Genomic DNA, 17798 nt, shown 5'->3' with positions numbered 1-17798 from the left:
GAGGGTTCCTTTAATACATCGATTGTGCCAAAGTTAAGATCTGGAAGACCCAGCACAAATGGCTTGATATGGGACTTAGGGTGATCATTCTGGTTATCTTTATTTTTGTATACTTTTAGGGGAAGTGCTGGGGTATAGGAGATGAAGCTAGGGAAGAAAGGTGGAAGCTAGGGGGGAAAGACCTCTATGTAAGAACTACAAGAAAATATGTGTGAAACTTGCCATTTATGCCCATCATTTCAGAGACTCAGACAAAGAATTTTCTCCAGTGTGAAAGACCAGATCTTACAGTCAGCTCCAGGGGCATGAGACAGGACTTCAGTATTTGCCCTTGCCAGAGAGGGATGCTAGGAGGAGCTTAGGCAAGGAAAAGTGGTGAAAAACTCAGATCATCTGTGCTTTTTAAACCACTTGGCTTTAAGAAAGGACTAGAATATATTGGTAAGCTGCAAACCCAAACAATTCTCTGAAAACTGGCAGTTCTAGAAAGAGAGAGTAGGAAAAGAAAACACTATTTATATCTAGGTCCTATATGTCATGAACAGTTCCATTTGATCTTAGTCCTATGTGAATAAGCTTCGATCTTTCTTAATTGCTCCAATCTTGGAGAAGCAGTAAAATGACAGAACTACCTATGTTCTTGTTGAGATAGCCCAATTGCACCACTGCTGAACCTCTCCTGAAAATTTTCATCCATCCTAACTGTCTTTGTGGTAAAGTCAAGATTCAAAACCAACTTGGGAAAGTTAGTAATCTTAAAAGGGTTGTCTGTGAACAAAGATAGAGTTACTGTGTTTAGACAATGCAAATAAAATATTTTTTCCTTATTCCCTTCCCTCACTGGGCTCCTCAATAAATCCTGCCTGAAACAATACAAAATGGACACTGTGGTAGAAAGAACTCTGAGTTGGCCCCTAAGATTCTCACCCATTCCCCCCTCACCTCCCAGGTTTTCAAACACTCCTCTGGATTTTTGCACATGTAATTGGGGCCCCAAATCAGCAGACCCTGAGAAGGAGCCTACCCTAAATGGGTCTGAATTAATCACGTAAGCCAGTAAATAGGGGCGGGCTCTTGATGGGGAGAAAGATTCTACATGAGGGATGTGTGGCTTAGGAGACAGATGAGGCACATGTGTCACTGATCTAAGAATGGCCTCTAGGAACTGAGAGCCACTCTCACCTGATAAGAAAATGGGGTCCTCAGTCTTACAACAGCAAGGAATGGAATTCTGCCCACAATCTAAATGTGCTTGGAACAAGATCTTGAACTTCAGGTGAGAGCACGTCCCTGCTAACGCCTTAATTTCAACCTAGTGAGATCCTGAAGAGAGGACCCAGCCATGGCTTGCTGGATTTCTGACATACAGAATTGTGAGCTCATAAATGGGTGTTTTCAAGCTGCTAAATTTGTGGTAATTCGTTACACAGCAAGATAAAACTAATAGAGACACTGTGTACTGCCACTTGGTGCCTGAGAAATAGGGTTAGAAATGGATTTTTCAAGAGACTTCTACAGCTTATGTTGGATATGAGGAACACATTAAGAATTCTGTTTTAACAAGGTTTTATTAGATCACAATGATAGCCTCAAAAACAAACCTAAAATAGCTTTGACAGATTTTAACCTGGAAAAAGAATTCTTAGTTAGGATTTTTTCTTAGTTGGGATTTTTTTTTTTTTTTCCATGATCAGTAAAATTTATACTTCCCCTAGAGGGGAGTAACCTCCCCTGAACCAAAAGGTCAGAGGACTTAATTTCTTATTTTCTAAGGATTCACCCTACTTTATCTGTTCACCTAAAAGTTCCTTGAATTTCTTAACATGTTCAGTAAAATGAGTGAATTGCTATTGGTTTCAGCAGCTTTATCCTCTAACCAGTTTCTGCAGAAATATCTCTTATTGACAAGTCTCCTACAGATATTAAGATTCTCATAACTTTTTTTTTTCCTTTGGTAACAGCTTTTACTTCTCACCCATTTATAAAAAGATTTCTTATTTGATTATTAGTCAATTGTAAAATCTATGCTGGTTGAAGTTAGCAGCAGGTCTCAATCTTACAACTAGTAACAAGTACATAATTCTTAGCAATGGTTGTCCAGTTTAAGAAGTGACAATTCTTCAAAGGGAGTCTTACAAAGAATTGTAACCTACAGATGAAAGCTGCACTTCTCATCCAGCCATTTTTTTGATCGAATTATTTAATTATCTGCTCCATATACATGAAATTGTTACAATACAATGGTGTAAGAAAGCATTTTCTTACTGTCACGGGTTAGTTTGTCTAGTGTATGCATTGCTCTCAGTTTATTGAATGATAACCACAATTAAAAAAATAATGACTCTGAATACCTTCACCTGGCAAAGTTGGGACACACAGCTTATGAAGCACCCATATCAAAAGCCTTTCTGTCAGCGTGTCTGGACAAAAGTTTGAAAAAACATGGACATAAGGAAATTACAGTCTAATGCAAGAGATAGACAATTAAAGAAAATAATAAACTGCAACACGAAGGCTCCAAAGGAGAGCTACAAGGACCGGGAGGCTTCTATAGGAAAGGAGGAATTTCGTTACCCAAGGAGGTCTAGAAATGCTCCCCCCAAGGAAGCTGAAGTTAAGAAGGTAGGAAATAGAGGAGGTGCAGGGAAAGTGAAGATGCCCTGTAGCCTGCTGAGGTAGCTTTCATTGATCTCTTGGATTCATTTTTAAGGTACTTGTTGGGCAAACAGCTAAGCAGAAGCTTGATTTCTTCTTTAAAGTGGTAGTTGGAAGGGAAAGCTATTATCAAGTACAGAACAAACACATTCTTTGTTTTTTTCCCCCCTATCGTCTAGTTTGCTTGGTCTCAATCTTCCCAAACCATTTATTAGACTTTCACATGGTGTTGCCTATGGGCTTTCCAATAGAACACAAGCTGGGGGTAGAGTATGCCTCAAAGGCACTTAGACTATTTTGTTTTAAAAATACCAAACTTCCAAACTCAGGAAGTTCTGCTTTTTAGTATCTGCTTTTTAGTTTAGTCTTGTTATAGGATTCTAGCAAACTTTACCACACAAAAGGCTTGATGTTTGGTCCCATTTGTCGGGCTAAACCATTTCATGTAGTCAGGCTATCACTATCAATTTAATCTAGTCAGTATCTTTGACTACTTCAATGGTTTGATTTAAAACCTCCTTAGGCATGAGAATTTAGAATTTCTTGTGGTAAATTAGCTTATAGAAATAGTGAATTTGGGGCACTGAGTGTCTCTGTTGGTTAAGCATGGGAATGATCTCCACATTGGGCTCCCTCTTCCATGAGAGCCTGCTTTTCCCTCTCCCTGGTGCTCCTCCTGGTTGTGCTTTCTCTCTCTCTCTCTCTTTTTCTCTCTCTCTCCCTCTGTCAAAGAAATACATAAAATCTTTTTTAAAAAGTTATTAATGGGGCAGCTTGGGTGGCTCAACGGTTTAGCGCCGCCTTTGGCCTAGGCTGTGATCCTGGAGACCGGTGATCAAGTCCCACATTGGGCTCTCTGTGTCTCTGCCTCTCTCTCGCTTGCTCTGTGTCTATCATGAATAAATTTTTTTTTTAAAAGTTATTTAAAACAGTGAACCTGAAGTTTGTAAACACTACAATTCTTTGTATATATTTAGATCTCTACTTAGAATAAAAATATTGACTCAGTTGTAGGTTGTTCCTGGAATGACGTGGCTACTATTACAAGCCACATTCTCTTGCATATTATGAAGAACATGGAGTAGATTTCCCATGTTCAATACAAAAATGTGAAGAGTCTGGTTATAGTTTTCTTTGGTTAAAAAGGTGCTAACCCACTAGAGAATACTTAGCTTCCTGATTAAGTGAAGTTACACTGGGCTAGAGCTTCAGTTCCGTGTGAGTACAGAGGCTAGATACCCAGAGAGTTCCACCATTGCCACCTAGGAACCAGAGATGACACGATAACTGATAAATCTCATCCTAAGTGTGTTTTTTATTTATATTTAGCAGTTCCTTTGCAGCCTGCTTCAAGTGGCAAAACGGTCAGATATGTATGCCAGGATACCTGCGGGGATCTTGTTAGAGGCCCTGGCTGCACTTTCATGTTTACTATGTTACTGACCCCTTAGCTTTCTACTGCTGAAGCCTAAGACATACCTCCCTGCTCTTAACATACACCTATAACTGGATAGATTTTTACACGACTTTTTCCCTTGACTCTTTAAGTGTCCTTTTCATTTAAATCTAGCTTGATCTTAAAAAATAAATAAATAAATAAATAAATAAATAAATAAATCTAGCTTGATCTTGATGAAATGCTGTATTTGCTATATACAAGCATTTGTTATGTGACATATTTTCCTAAAAAATATATATATATAACCCCTCACTCTGCCAAATCATACACTAATAGTGCTTTTATAAGTATTGGAGCAGGATACTCAATCCCTATGCAACTTGAACCAGATGCTCTTAAAAATATTAACAGTCCTTAAAAGAAAAAAGTCATGGAGTAGATTAAAATACATGATGAACAATAACAACAACAACAAAAAAATCTCAACAACTTTTTCGAAGAATAAAATTATTTGCCAGGCTTTGGGAAGGGCTGAGGCAAAGGAGGTGGTGAAGCAAAGACAAAACGCACACAGGGACCAACAAATAAGCATCTCTAAGATAGTATCTGGTTAAACTGAGCCAGGAAGAGTATAAGGTGAAAGGACATCATGGCAGTGGACAGGTCATCACATTGGTGGCTTGCTGCACTTTTCTGTGTCAGTATCCTTAGCCTTCAGATGATTTTACTTGGAGCAAATTTTCAACATGCTAGCAAAGAATCCTGTTTGAACCAATGTGATTCTTGCTACAACTCTCTCATTTTGCATTGTAGAGCATGTAATTTCTAGCCTGACAGTCAATTTCCAGACCTACTGTCATTCCAAGGATGTCTGCAAGCTAGTTTAACTTTGAATTTCACCCATCTTCTATGATCATCTCATTGAGACAGAACTTTTCCAGCCTTTACTACAGTTCAGGTCCTCGCATTTGAGCAAACTGGTGTTTGAATGCTCTGGTGAAAGTGGAACTACAGACTTGGATTCACTAAAGACTTCTTGATTGTGTGTCCATTCTGATTTAGCAGAGTCTATGCATACTTACCTGCTCATTCCTCTCTTCCAAGGGACCTGCTTTCTTATCAGACTCAAGTGCCTTGATAAAAGACTCAGGATTTCTTGGACCTCATTCTGAAAAAAAAAAAATAATAATAATAATTATTCACTCCTCTTGGAGGTTGCTAGACTTGAACTATATAAAAATATATGTTATAGCAAACGTAGGCAGGAATTACAGGGTGACAATTGACTCCTAGTCAGAAAGCATCCTTTGGTGCCCCCAAACCTCCATGATTGAAAGGTCAGGGATAGAAAAAGATTTTAAAAGTGTATCACACCAAAGACCCAAAGTATTAAGATTGATAAAGAACCTCTGGAATTTTGAAAGACAAGGCAATCTTACCTTGAAGATTCCTGTGGCATTCTCAATGGTAAACATCGTGAAACTCACATTTCCAAGAAAGAAAACAAATCTCACAAAGGAACATCAGATCTGCCACACAGAACCTCTTCAGATTTTTTTTGGTTAGAATCACATATTGGTCTTTAAATTCATGAGGACTTTGTTATCTCAGCCATCATCCCTAGCTGCAGGTTACACCTCTAATCTCTCACTTTTAAATCTCCTTGACCTTAAGGTAGATGCTACGGGGGCTTTTCCTTCCAGTTTCTTAAGAGACATTCATAGCAAGACTTACATCCACTTGCAATTGCAAGTGGTTCAAATAGTGTAAACAGAACAAGTCAGCTCTTCCAGGAGATCTGGTCGGTTGGAGGCAGCCATTGTCCTTTTCAGTGAGGCAGAGAAAGATCAAGAAGGGAAAAAATCACTCATTCCAACCTATTATTTTACAGGATCGGGGATTTGTCTTCAGCATCAACTCATGATCACATTATTTCATCTTCTCAGTCACTCACGGCTGTGTTTTTAATTGCCATTCTTTTCTGTTGAAAAGTTGTCTGGGATTTCAAATGTCCTGCTCTAGACTTCTCTTGGAAGCTCTTCACCATCTACATTATACTGGGAACTCACTTGCAGCTGCCCCTGGAACCTCATCTGTGAAGTACAGTTTTGTTAAACTTTTGGTTCTCCAATCTCTTCTCAGAGTAGAATTACCTGGAGAGCTGTAATCACTGTGACACCTTTGTCTATGGTTTCCAAACTTTAAAATCCAAACATTGGAATCACCTGGAGATCTTGTGAAGGCACAGATTCCTGGGCCTTAGCCTCAAAGATTCTGATTCAGTCAGTTTGGGTTGGGGCCCAGGAGTTGACATTTCTAACAAGTTTTAGGTGATGCTGTGTCCAATTACTCTATTCCAATCAGGGCACTAGCAATTCAATCAGGACCTCTGAGAGGCAGCCATTGGCTTCAGGTGCTTAACTTCAGGTGATTCACATATGCAGCTAAGTTTGAGAAGTAGAAGACTGGAAGGATTTTTTTTTTTTTTTTTTTGAGATTTTATGTATTCATGAGAGACAGAGAGAGAGAGAGAGAGAGAGAGGCAGAGACACAGGCAGAGGGAGAAGCAGGCTCCATGCAGGGAGTCCTGATGCGGGACTCAATCTCGGGACTCAAAGATCACACCCTGGGCTGAAGGCAGACGCTAAACCGGTGATCCACCCAGGGATTCCCTGACTGGAAGGATTTTAAAGGAGGCATGATGGGGTACCTAGAAGGAAGCATATATGAAACCTAAATCCTAGCTCAGCCCCGTGACAGCAAAATAGGCTTTGTGTCTCTAGCTGCCCTGCCAGCAAAGACTTCAGTCCTAAAAGTCCTTCTTTAGCTCCCCTTAGTTTTTTCAGCCACGATCACAGCAATGATGCCTCCCCACCCACTCCCAATGTCACAGTTCCATAGAGGCACTTAGCTCTTAATTCTTGGGCATGCAATAATTTCCCCCGGTGACACACAGTGCCTGGTAAATGGCATGAATTCCCATAGTCCATGAGTTCCCATGTTGAGGAACACCTTTTCAGGTTCTCTCCAACTCTATTGGCACCCTAGTCCCACAGGTAGTTTTTAGATCGGGCCTCAGGCCAAGGAAGGGCTAGGACAGTGAAGATGGTGCCAATTTTGTTTCTTCTCAATAAATCCCACTCGCTCTCTGAGAAAGCTGTGTCTCAGTACATCGCAGGGAATATAATCAATATTGTAATAGCTTTGGCAACAGATAAAATAAATAAACCATATCCTAAACTTTGATGCCTCAAAGTGCTCTCTCTGACCCCAACATCTGGGGCTGCAAAGGACACATAAACTTGTGAGGAGCGCCACCTGGCAGTATCTGGAGCCAATTACATTAGATGGATGGGGGAGGAGGAGACTCTAAGCCTGATCCACCTTCAGTGCTGGACTTGACCGGATCCTTGCGCCATCAGCAAACCTGTTTTTGGCCACAGTTATGAACACTTTAAGTTTAATATCTGTGGCTCGTCCAATCCTGTGGAAATGGCAGCCTTGCTCTGTGGGTACTGGCATGGACTCCAAAGTCAGGCCACCTCTGTGGATCTAGGGCAAGGTTCACAACCAGTTTGTTTTCTCATCTGTAAATGGTGCTAGAATACCGACGTCACAGGGCTGCTGGAGGATTAAATAAGTAAATATATTAAAGTATTGAGAACGGTGCCTGACACAGAGCCAGCACACTGTATTTGTATTAGCCAGTCTCGTGGGTTTTTTTCCCCCCTCCATAAAAATACTGGTTTATGATGAGAGATTAAGAGTCTTATAAACAAACGTTAAGATTTTCTTAAGAGAAAAGTAGGTTTCCCCATTAAAAGGATGAATATCCACATGTATTCGCAAAGGCATCACTTTCCTACCCATAAAATACTAGATTAGCATGGGATGGTCGTTCATATTTATCTAATCTACCAGGTATATTAGTACACCACCAGGAGTGTGAAGATGTTTCATAATTCCTGAAGAATTAAGTGATGGACATCTCATAGAGGGTGTCTATGATAGAAGTAGGACAAAAGTGAGTAAACTTTGCACTCTCAAGTTTTTTGTTTTTGTTTTTGTTTTTTGTTTTTTTTTTTTTTAAGAAAAATCTAGTCTTAACCTTTACTAATAGGAACCCTATTCACAGGGTAGTTCAAATTATCTGTAATAATCTAAGCCCCACAATCCTCATTAAAAAGAAGTTAGATTCTCTCAGTAGTCCATCTTCACTTTAGACTACATCTTTTTATTATTATTTGTCAATATTTGTTTGAACGGCTTTTATAAAGTTTTCTTCCCTATCTAACTCGTACAGTTGCTCTTTGGCTTCCCTTTTTATCTCTTTTGGAGACGAAATACATAAAACACCCAGCATGAAGCCCAGAGAAAGTACATTTCCAACAGTTACCTTTTCATAAAGCAAAGGGCTGAACAAAAAAGGCTCTACTCTCACGCAGAAACAAACAAACAAAAACCACCTCACCTTAAATTTTTGTTTGTTTGTGGTCAAAACTCTGGAAGCTAACTCCCCACCTGCGTGAGTCAGCAGGCAAGGCTTGGCTGTAGCTTTTAACTGAATGCATGAAGTTTCAGCACCAGGGCGCCTTCCCTGACTGAGCTGGCTCCCAGGTGTTGCTGGTAGGACCAACGTGCTACCTATAAAGAATAAGAAAGGTGAATATTTCCAACCTTAACTGGTCTTTAAAAAATATGTCTGAGACAAAAAGAATGTTACAATCTAGACTTTTTGTTACTGTAATATTTTGACCCAATGTCAGAATGTAGTCTTCAAATTTCCAAGAGTTTTCTCACTTCTAAATAGTAGCGATCCCTTGGTTTGAAAGGTACTTAAGCCTTTGGTTTGAATCAAATGCCATTTCTCCCAGGGAGTTTTCCCTGATTGTTCCAGCAAGAAGGAAATATTCCTTCCACGAAAATGCCATTTTTTTTTTGAAAATGCCAAAAATTTAATAAATTTAAATACTACCACATGTGCTTAAAGCACACATCTTTTAATCCTTTGATATTTTTCTTTTTTGCACTCATATCTCCTGCTCCCGAAGAAGATAAATAATTTTTAGTCATATTTATATCACTTGCTGAGCACTGAGCTCTTTGTCTATATATAATAGAGGTTCAGTATGTATTAGTTACATAAAAACTATGTTGAAATCATAAAACCACTACAAACATTTCATTATATTACAGCTGAAACCAATCCTCTGAGATATTTGTATACCTAACCTGAAGAAAATCACCTCATTAATTGGTTTACTGCAAGTCACACCTCACATTTCTTTGCTCCTACCCTATTCCCAGTATTCCTTTACTGCCAAAGTGTTGAAAACACATTAAGAATTAAAAAAGAAAAGAAAGAAACTATACTTTTATACAAAAATTTATAAAATAAAGAAGTAAAAGTGATGCATTCCAATTCTCCAATTCCACTATGGCAGTATGTATCTTTCCATATGTTTCCTTTTAAATTTCATTTTAATGTGGTAAGAATCTAAACGTGAGATCTACCTTCTTTTAAAAAAACTTATATATGTAAGTTTATATAAGTGTATAAGTGTACCATATAATTTTGTTAGCTACAGGCACAATGTTATACAAGAGATCTCTAGAACTTCTTTACTATGTATAATTGAGACTCTATGGCCCTGGATTAACCTCTCCTCATTTCTGCCTTTTCCTGGCCCCTGGCAACTGCCATTTTCTTTTCTGATTCTGAGTCTATTTTTCTATTTTTGTTTTTTTAAGATTTTTATTTTTTTAAAGTAATCTCCACACCCAATGTGGTGCTCACCCCGAGATTGAGAGTCACACATTCCACCCACTCTGAGCCAGCCAGTCTCCCCTGAGTCTGTTTTAAAATAACACACCTCATTGCAAGTGGAACATCCAGTATTTATCTTTTCACGATTGGCTTTTCATGTAGTATGATGTCTGTACAGTTCATCCAATGTTGTCACATATGATAGGATTTTCTTCTTTTCAAAGGCTGAATAATATCCCCTGTGCATATATCCCCCAGTTTTCTTTATCCTTTCATACATAGACATTTAGGTTGTTTCCACATCTTAGCTTTTGTGAATAAGGCCACAATAAACATGAGAGTGCCAATACCTCTTCCAGAACTTCATTTTTAATTCTTTTGGATGAATACCTAGAAGCAGGATTGCTGGATCATATGGTAGTTCTATTATTATTAATTTTTGAGACATCTCCACATTATTTTCCATGACAGCTTCACCATTTTGTGTTCCCACCAATAGTGTACAACAGTACCAGTTTTTCCACATCCTCACCAATACTTTTTTTTTTTTTCACTTTTTAAAAATATATAATGGCCATCCTGACAAATGTGAGGTAATAACTCATTGTGGTTTTGATTTATGCTTCCCTGATGATGAGTGACATTGAGTGTCTTTCCATATACCTATTGTCTTTTGTGTATCTTTTTTAGGGAAATGTTTATTTAAGTCTTTAGCCCATATTTTTTTATTGGGTAATTGGTTGTGGGTTTTTTTTTTTATAGGACTTCCTTGTATATTTTGGAAATTAACCCATTCTGATGTATGGCTTGTAAATATTTTCTCCTGTTTCCTATGTAGTGCAGAATCTTCTTAGTTTGATGTAGTCCCATTTGTCTATTGTTGCTCTTGGCTCTCGTTGCCTGTGCTTTTGGTGTCAAATCCATGAAATGCTTTCTTTCTTTCTTTCTTTCTTTCTTTCTTTCTTTCTTTCTTTCTTCTTTCTTTCTTTCTTTCTTTCTTTCTTTCTTTCTTTCTTTCTTTCTTTCTTTCTTTCTTTCTTTTTTTCTTTCTTTCTTTCTTTTTCTTTTCTTTCTTTCTTTTTTTTTCTTTCAGAGACAGAGAGTATGTACAAGTGCAAGCAGGAGGAGAGGAGAGGGGGAAAGAGAGAATCTTAAGCAGGCTCCATGCCCAGTGCAGAGCCTGATGTGGGGCTGTATCTCAGCACTCTGAGATTATAACCTGAGCTGACATTGAGTCGGATGCTTAACCAAATTACCCAAGTGCCCCCAAATCCATACTCTTTCTATGCCTTCATGTACACAGATACATTTTCAATACCTATAGCATGACCTCATTTTTTATAGGGAAAAAATACATATATAACCTATTTTTAAATTATTTATAAACTATCTGTGGGAGCAAACATGTATTTCCCCTTAATATCATATAATGGATATCATATCATGCAGTGTATGCATATTGATCTGTTCTTTTTTTTTAATTTTTTTATTTATTTATGGTAGTCACACACAGAGAGAGAGAGAGGCAGAGAGAGAAGCAGGCTCCATGCACCGGGAGCCCGATGTGGGATTCGATCCCGGGTCTCCAGGATCGCGCCCCGGGCCAAAGGCAGACGCTAAACCGCTGCGCCACCCAGGGATCCCTGATCTGTTATTTCTAAAATGGCTATATAGTTATAAGAAGAGCTATTTTTAAAAAAGAAGAACTATTATTTTTAAGTATATATTCATGTAAGTCCTCTTTGTAATTTGTGATTAGATATTTTATGCATGTGTTCCAAGTTCTCTTTCCCAGATTGTCATTAAAAAAATAAAGTTACTTTATTTACTTTGCTGTATAAAAGTGTTTAATTCCTATTTAAATTTATTAATCTTTTCTTTAGTGGTGTCTAAGCTCTGAAGCATGCTTTAAAAAGCCTTTTCTAAGTAGTCTATTTTAAATTTCTATGTTACCAATTATCTCCTCTTATGATGTGCTTCATATTTTGGACACAATAATTGACCACATATTTAACAAATATGCTCCTTACTTGCTAAATAGATGTGGGGTACTCTAGAACAAAAACACACTCAAGAATAAAATAATATAAATAAATAAGGTTAAAAAAAAGCAATACAAAATGAAATAATAGTGTAAATTTATGACTAGAGTGGGGAAAATACACACACACACACACACACACATCTGGAATACACATTGGTATAAGTTGTTAGGTAAAGATTCAACTTTGTCTTTTTTTTTTTTTTTTTTCCAGATGGCTACCCCCAGTTGTTCCAAACCAGTTGTTGGATAATCTATCTTTTCCACACTGATAAGAAATGACAGACATATTTTTAAAACCAGGCTTTCAAACAATATGTTTTTCAAATAAGTCCTCATCCAGTCCACTGCCTTTACCAATAAATAAGCTCTCACTCTGTCTTTAAGATTAATCTTTTCTTTGTGCTCCAATGCTAATAGCATATAGATGGCAGTTGTGACTGTGGAGACCATAGGGTATTCCTACTATCACCCCCTCAGCAGGAGACAGGCCAGAGGAGAAGCTCTTTGAGTCGTCAGTCTCAGAAATCATGTCTGGTAGTGTAGTGCCCCGAGGATTGGTGTAATGTATTTTGGGATGGCTGGCCCACTCTTCATCTATGAGTTATCCACAAACTTCTTCATCTATGAATTAAGCTCAGTGTGTTGTGAGAGATGGTAAAGAAGTCTGCATCCCCAATAATGAGCGTGGCCAATGATTTCAGATACCAGTCACAGCATCACACCATAATAATAGCTGTCCTTCTGAAACATTGGAGCAATATTCATTTTATTGAGATAATGGAAAATTTCAACCTTTTACAAGTCAATAAGTGAGATGTAATGTAGTATGTGGACAAAAGAGAATGACTGGGAGGTAAAAGGCCCAGTTTCCTAGTCTGGACCTGACTCGTATAGTAGGCAATTAGTCAGGACCACCTCAATTTATTTGAATCTCAATTTTCTCCACCATCTATAGAAGGTAGTTGGACTATAAAATTTCTTGGTTTCTAATTAAAGGACTGTGGTTCAATAATAGTATGGTTCTTCTATTTTTTTCATGTAAAACTTATTTACAAAGAAGTTGAGTCCTTGCTATATGTGAAGAATTATTCTAGTCACTGATGAATAAGACATGGTTATTGTATTAAGTAGTTTATGTAAAGAGTTTGCTTGGAAGAGGGATGTGGGTTGGAGCAGCAGATCAGTATGACTTGAACTTAGAACATGCCAGTTTCCCCATTCCAAATTGGAATGCAGGATCTGTGATGTACCATATCTCTATTGTAAAGCTTATTCTAATAATCCTGGTTAGTGTTAAAGTCTTCTTCTAGGCTTGTGTACACACTGAATGTAGGTAGTAGCTCATATATCCTTTTTCCAGCGAAGGCAGTTAGTGTTGTTATAGATTTTTTTTTTTGGCAAGACCCTTACTTAAGACTAACTCCTAAACAATATTGTGAAGCTATACCTCAGTTACTAGGCTAGAAGCCATCCAAGGTGTAGAGGTTTCATGATCCCAATCTGGTGCTACCTATCTTTATATTAGTACAAGTCTACTGTGCTTTGTTGTTGTTGTTTGTTCTTGTAAATTCTCATCCCAGAAAAATCACAAATGCTACAGAAAGGACATATAATTAAAACAAGTGGATTAATAACTTCAGGAAGATGAGTTTTTACTAGGAGAAAGGAAAATGGATGAAAACCCTCTCAGTCCAGAATTTATTTTTACAAAATTCAAGATACGAAAACACCCAACATCCTGCTGGAGTTAAGTGGGGAAGAAGAATTAGTAGGAACCATAAAAGTTAGAAGAGAATTAGCGAAATAGTGTGGGTAATGGAGACCCATGGATGGTTGTCAGTGCTGGAGCATGGCAGGGTAAGAACAGGAATAAGGTATGAGGAACTTCATGGGAGGGTGAGACTGGCTAGACTCCAAGCAAGAGCTATTAAGTTTGTACTTTCTGGCAGACAGTGAGCAGGTGGTGGGCCATGACTAGTACTGTCTCATGAGCATATGGCAATGCAAATTTATAGGTTAAGGCACTCATAATCTCAGTGGTCATGGTCCACAGTCTCTATACATTTATTTTTTCTTAGGTCTAAAAATGTCTGCACATTGGATATCTGTTCAGTAAGAACTAATAGGGGGTTTAAGAAGACCTACTTTAAAGAGTAAAATAAGTGAACAAAATTATATTTATACTAAAGTGCAATTTTTTTCCATCCAGTCCATAGTGTTGTGGACTCTTGAGGCAACTTCAAACAAGAAGGATGTTTTACGTGGTTTTTATGATGGCAGAGAGGTGAGTATCTTGGTCCTGTAGGGCAGAGCAATAAATATAACTCTGGTAATCCTTTGTGCATTTAAAGTCAGGGAATATTTCAATGGACTCGTTCTTTTGTTGGGGTGAATAAAATTAGATAAAAGCTCACAGTACCTGATTAAGGAGCAAAAAAAGATTTTAGGCTTTGGTCAAGCACGTTAAAAGGGCCTAATGAGAGAGGGAATATATATTACAATTTTCTGCCTTCAATTTCTCAACTAGATTCCATTAGTGGGGTTTTCTAAAAGATCTGGACCATATTTCCAATTCAGATATTATTAGAAATTATCATAACTTAAATCTTTGTACTGGCTTATACCAAATTACCTAACCTTCCATCCTAAAATCAATGTACTTAAATGTTTTCCCGGTGCTATACACACACACACACACACACACACACACACACACACACACAATAGCCCATTCTTGGAAGGAGAACTCTGTCAGGAGCAAGTACCCTCAGCATGTGGCTTGCACAGTGAGAATTCCTTAAAAGTTTGGGGTTGATGATGAACCCAGTGTACAAGGATTCCACATTAAGTCATAATTGGCTTTGTGTTGGGAGACTATATGTCAATTGGTAAAATCAGGCACAGAGGAGAGTAAGAGTTTCTTGTATCAACAACATAGCAACTGAACACCCACCTGTTACTCAAAGCAATAGAAACCTCAGGGAGGACTTCTCTAATCCCAGAATAGAGGCATGACCTTGCCTTGATGTCCTTCTTTGTGAAAATGTCTACATCAGATTTGATGGAGAATCTCAGGGAAGAACTGACCTGTTTCATCTGCTTGGACTATTTCACCAGCCCTGTGACCACTGAGTGTGGGCACAGCTTTTGTCTCCTGTGTCTCCTGAGGAGCTGGGAGGAGCATAACACTCCTTTGTCTTGTCCCGAGTGCTGGAGGACCTTGGAGAGCCCACACTTCCAGCCCAATGAGCGTTTGGGGAGGTTGGCTGGCATCGGCAAGCAGCTCCGATCCCAGGTGCTGCAGAGTGAGGGTGAACTAGATGCCTCTGGGAGAATGCTGGCAGGCACTAAGGTGTCCTCTGATGATGAGCAGGGTGTAAATGCTTTCTCAAGTCAATGTCATGGAATAAACAGATTGCATCCCTCCAGTGAGGCTGAGGAGCGTCACAAAGTAAGATTGGCTGCTCAATATAAATCACAGAATACAATTCATGTTCCATCACTTATTCCCATAATATTCTCTATTGGTGACAACCATGGGTGGTGGTCTCCAGGCACTGGACCACAAACTTGGCGTGGATCCTGCTTCACCCTTTGTGTTAGATCCTGCTCATCTTGTTTTTATTGGTCCTCAAGGTTTCTTCACAAGCTGGTGCTCTGCTCATCTGCCACAGAGAATTTGTTTCTATTTCAGGAGAAACTCAAGGAAATCCTAAATCTTTTGCATAAAAAGAGAAAGGAAACTCAGGTTATATTAACCCATGAGAAGGAGAGAGTAATACTGTGCAAGGTCAGTATCTGTCTCACTTTTGGGTTTTGTAGATTATACTATGAGAGGGGCTAAAGGGATACTTAGTGAAATACCAGGGGAAATACCAAGGCAAATTTTTCTAATCACAATCCTACAATATGCAATGTCCTTATTTTGGGCTTCCTACTCTGCTTGTCCACGTGGTTATCCCAAGACTCAGTTCAAACAATTCCCCCATCCCCAGGCCTGCTTTCTTCCCCACCCCATTCATAGTCCACCTCTGCAATTTGATGGCCACCTCTATTATGGCTCTGATTATAATTATTTAAAATTACAAGTTATAGACAACATAGGATGAAAATCTACAAAAAAGGAATATTTCAAATGCTTTGCAGAAAAAACAGAATGCAAATAAAAATATAAAGACAATGGGAATGGGAAATAAAGACCAAATAATAGTTTGGATTAGTACACCTGCACTAATGCTTGAGTTAGTCACAAATTGGAACTTGAGGGTCTAACAAAGAGCTAAATGTGTAGATATTTTAAAAAATATGTGTGTCCATCTGATTGTCCCAATAAACTGAGTTCTTAAAGGGAGTATATGTGATGTGCATCTCTGTTTCTAGGGTGTGATTCAGTGCCGAATTTCATTGGATATTTATTGAATAACTGGACACATACTTTTTTCATATTTTTGTCCTTACTTTATTTATTTTTTATCATGATGTGGATCCCCACCTGTCATAGTTGTTTATTTTTATTTTTTTCCCCACTAGAATGACAGCCTTCTGGGAATAGAAATTTTGATTTTGTGTACTACTCTGTCTATAGCGTACATACCTTCTAAAGTATCACAGTATCTACCCAGTTACTTAATGGGAAATATGTTGTGTGTCAGGCTTCAAGACTTGTCGCAGAGGAACTCTAGGACTGTAAGGATTAAAAATCTATGTGCTAACTTTATTATATCATTTCTGTATGTATGTGTGCATGCATGTGTGTGGGTTGATGGCAGGAAGAGACGAAGGCCTGTAAACAGGTTGTTGTGTCAGAATATGCAAAAATGCACCAGTTTTTGAAGGAGGAGGAGCAGCTGCAGCTCCAGTTACTGGAAAAGGAAGAAAGAGAGAACATGAAGAAACTAAGGGATAATGAGATCAAGCTGACCCAACAAATAAGAAGCCTGAGCAAAATGATTGAACAGATAGAGTCTACGTGTCAGAGCTCCATTATAGAATCTTTTGAGGTAAGAATATTGGGAAAATCAATGGGATAACAACAACAACACTGTAGTAACCCATAATATTTCAAGCCATGCAAAATAAGTTTTTCTTTATTTACCTGAGAAACTAAGTTCTGGCCCCAAAATAATCTTCCTGAAGAATTAATATTCTATAGTATAAATAAAGTCTTAAAGTGGCAGAGGAAAAAATACAAACAAAAACCAGTAGAATACCTAACCAAACCAATCCTGATGATGACTCCAATTTCTGCTGTGCCTGTCGGTCTGCAACTTCAGCTTTGTCAATTATTTTACGTTTAATGAGCATTTACTATGTGCTGCTGGCACATTACATTTCACCTTCACAAAGAGCTGGTGAAGTTATTTACATATACACCTGTATATGCACTACAGGTGATTGTTCTTTATGGTGTGGGTTTATCGTAGCACTTGTTTCATAATTCAGACTTGTGGTAATTTGTCTGTCAAGTAGCTAATAGGTGATCTGAACGAGGAATTCAGTTCCGTGCCTGTATTTTTCACCATCCTTGTTCTGTGGCCTTCCTGGGCTACTATTGCATTTTCTGGGGCCTGTGGGAGCCACGTGCAGCTTTGGTTCTTCTCCTAGATTGGCTCCACAGAATGCTGCTATTTGACTTGGTGAGTTTCCAGCAACACACTCCACCTGCACACAGGGTGCACCTCAGCACTCCCAGAGCCACTTCCTGTTTCTGAGCCTTGACTTCCCGAGGTTGGATAGGAAGATCAGTACTTGGGCTCCTTTGTCAGTATCGGGTTCTCCTGATGAAGTGATGACATGAGGAATGGACAAAGTAGTCTAGTCATTGTGAGAACCCTCTCCCGTTCACAGGAACCCACCCTTGGAGGAAGCTAGGGATGTTTTCCTACCACACGCTTGGCCCACTCAAGGTGTTCTAGAGCCATGGAAAGGGGATT

At 38.6% G+C, this 17798-nt stretch overlaps 1 protein-coding gene across 4 annotated transcripts in view; it reads left to right on the top strand.

Moving 5' to 3' along the window:
- TRIML1 (tripartite motif family like 1) overlaps window positions 1-17798 on the top strand; it is a 29843-nt gene that overhangs the window by 8805 nt on the left and 3240 nt on the right. The window contains exons 1-4 of one of the 4 annotated variants that reach the window (XM_038560319.1): window positions 13011-13151; window positions 14075-14149; window positions 15560-15655; window positions 16635-16865. In XM_038560319.1, coding sequence (XP_038416247.1) covers window positions 13026-13151; window positions 14075-14149; window positions 15560-15655; window positions 16635-16865 — 528 coding nt within the window. In that variant the 5' untranslated portion in view covers window positions 13011-13025. Of the gene's footprint in view, window positions 1-13010; window positions 13152-14074; window positions 14150-14741; window positions 15317-15559; window positions 15656-16634; window positions 16866-17798 lie in introns of those variants that run through there. The other 3 variants (XM_038560320.1, XM_038560318.1, XM_038560317.1) reach the window with 3 other exon arrangements.

The sequence above is a fragment of the Canis lupus genome, chromosome 16 (genome assembly GCF_011100685.1).
Source record: "Canis lupus familiaris isolate Mischka breed German Shepherd chromosome 16, alternate assembly UU_Cfam_GSD_1.0, whole genome shotgun sequence".
NCBI lineage: Eukaryota > Metazoa > Chordata > Mammalia > Carnivora > Canidae > Canis > Canis lupus.
This window is presented reverse-complemented; position numbering and strand designations above follow the sequence as displayed.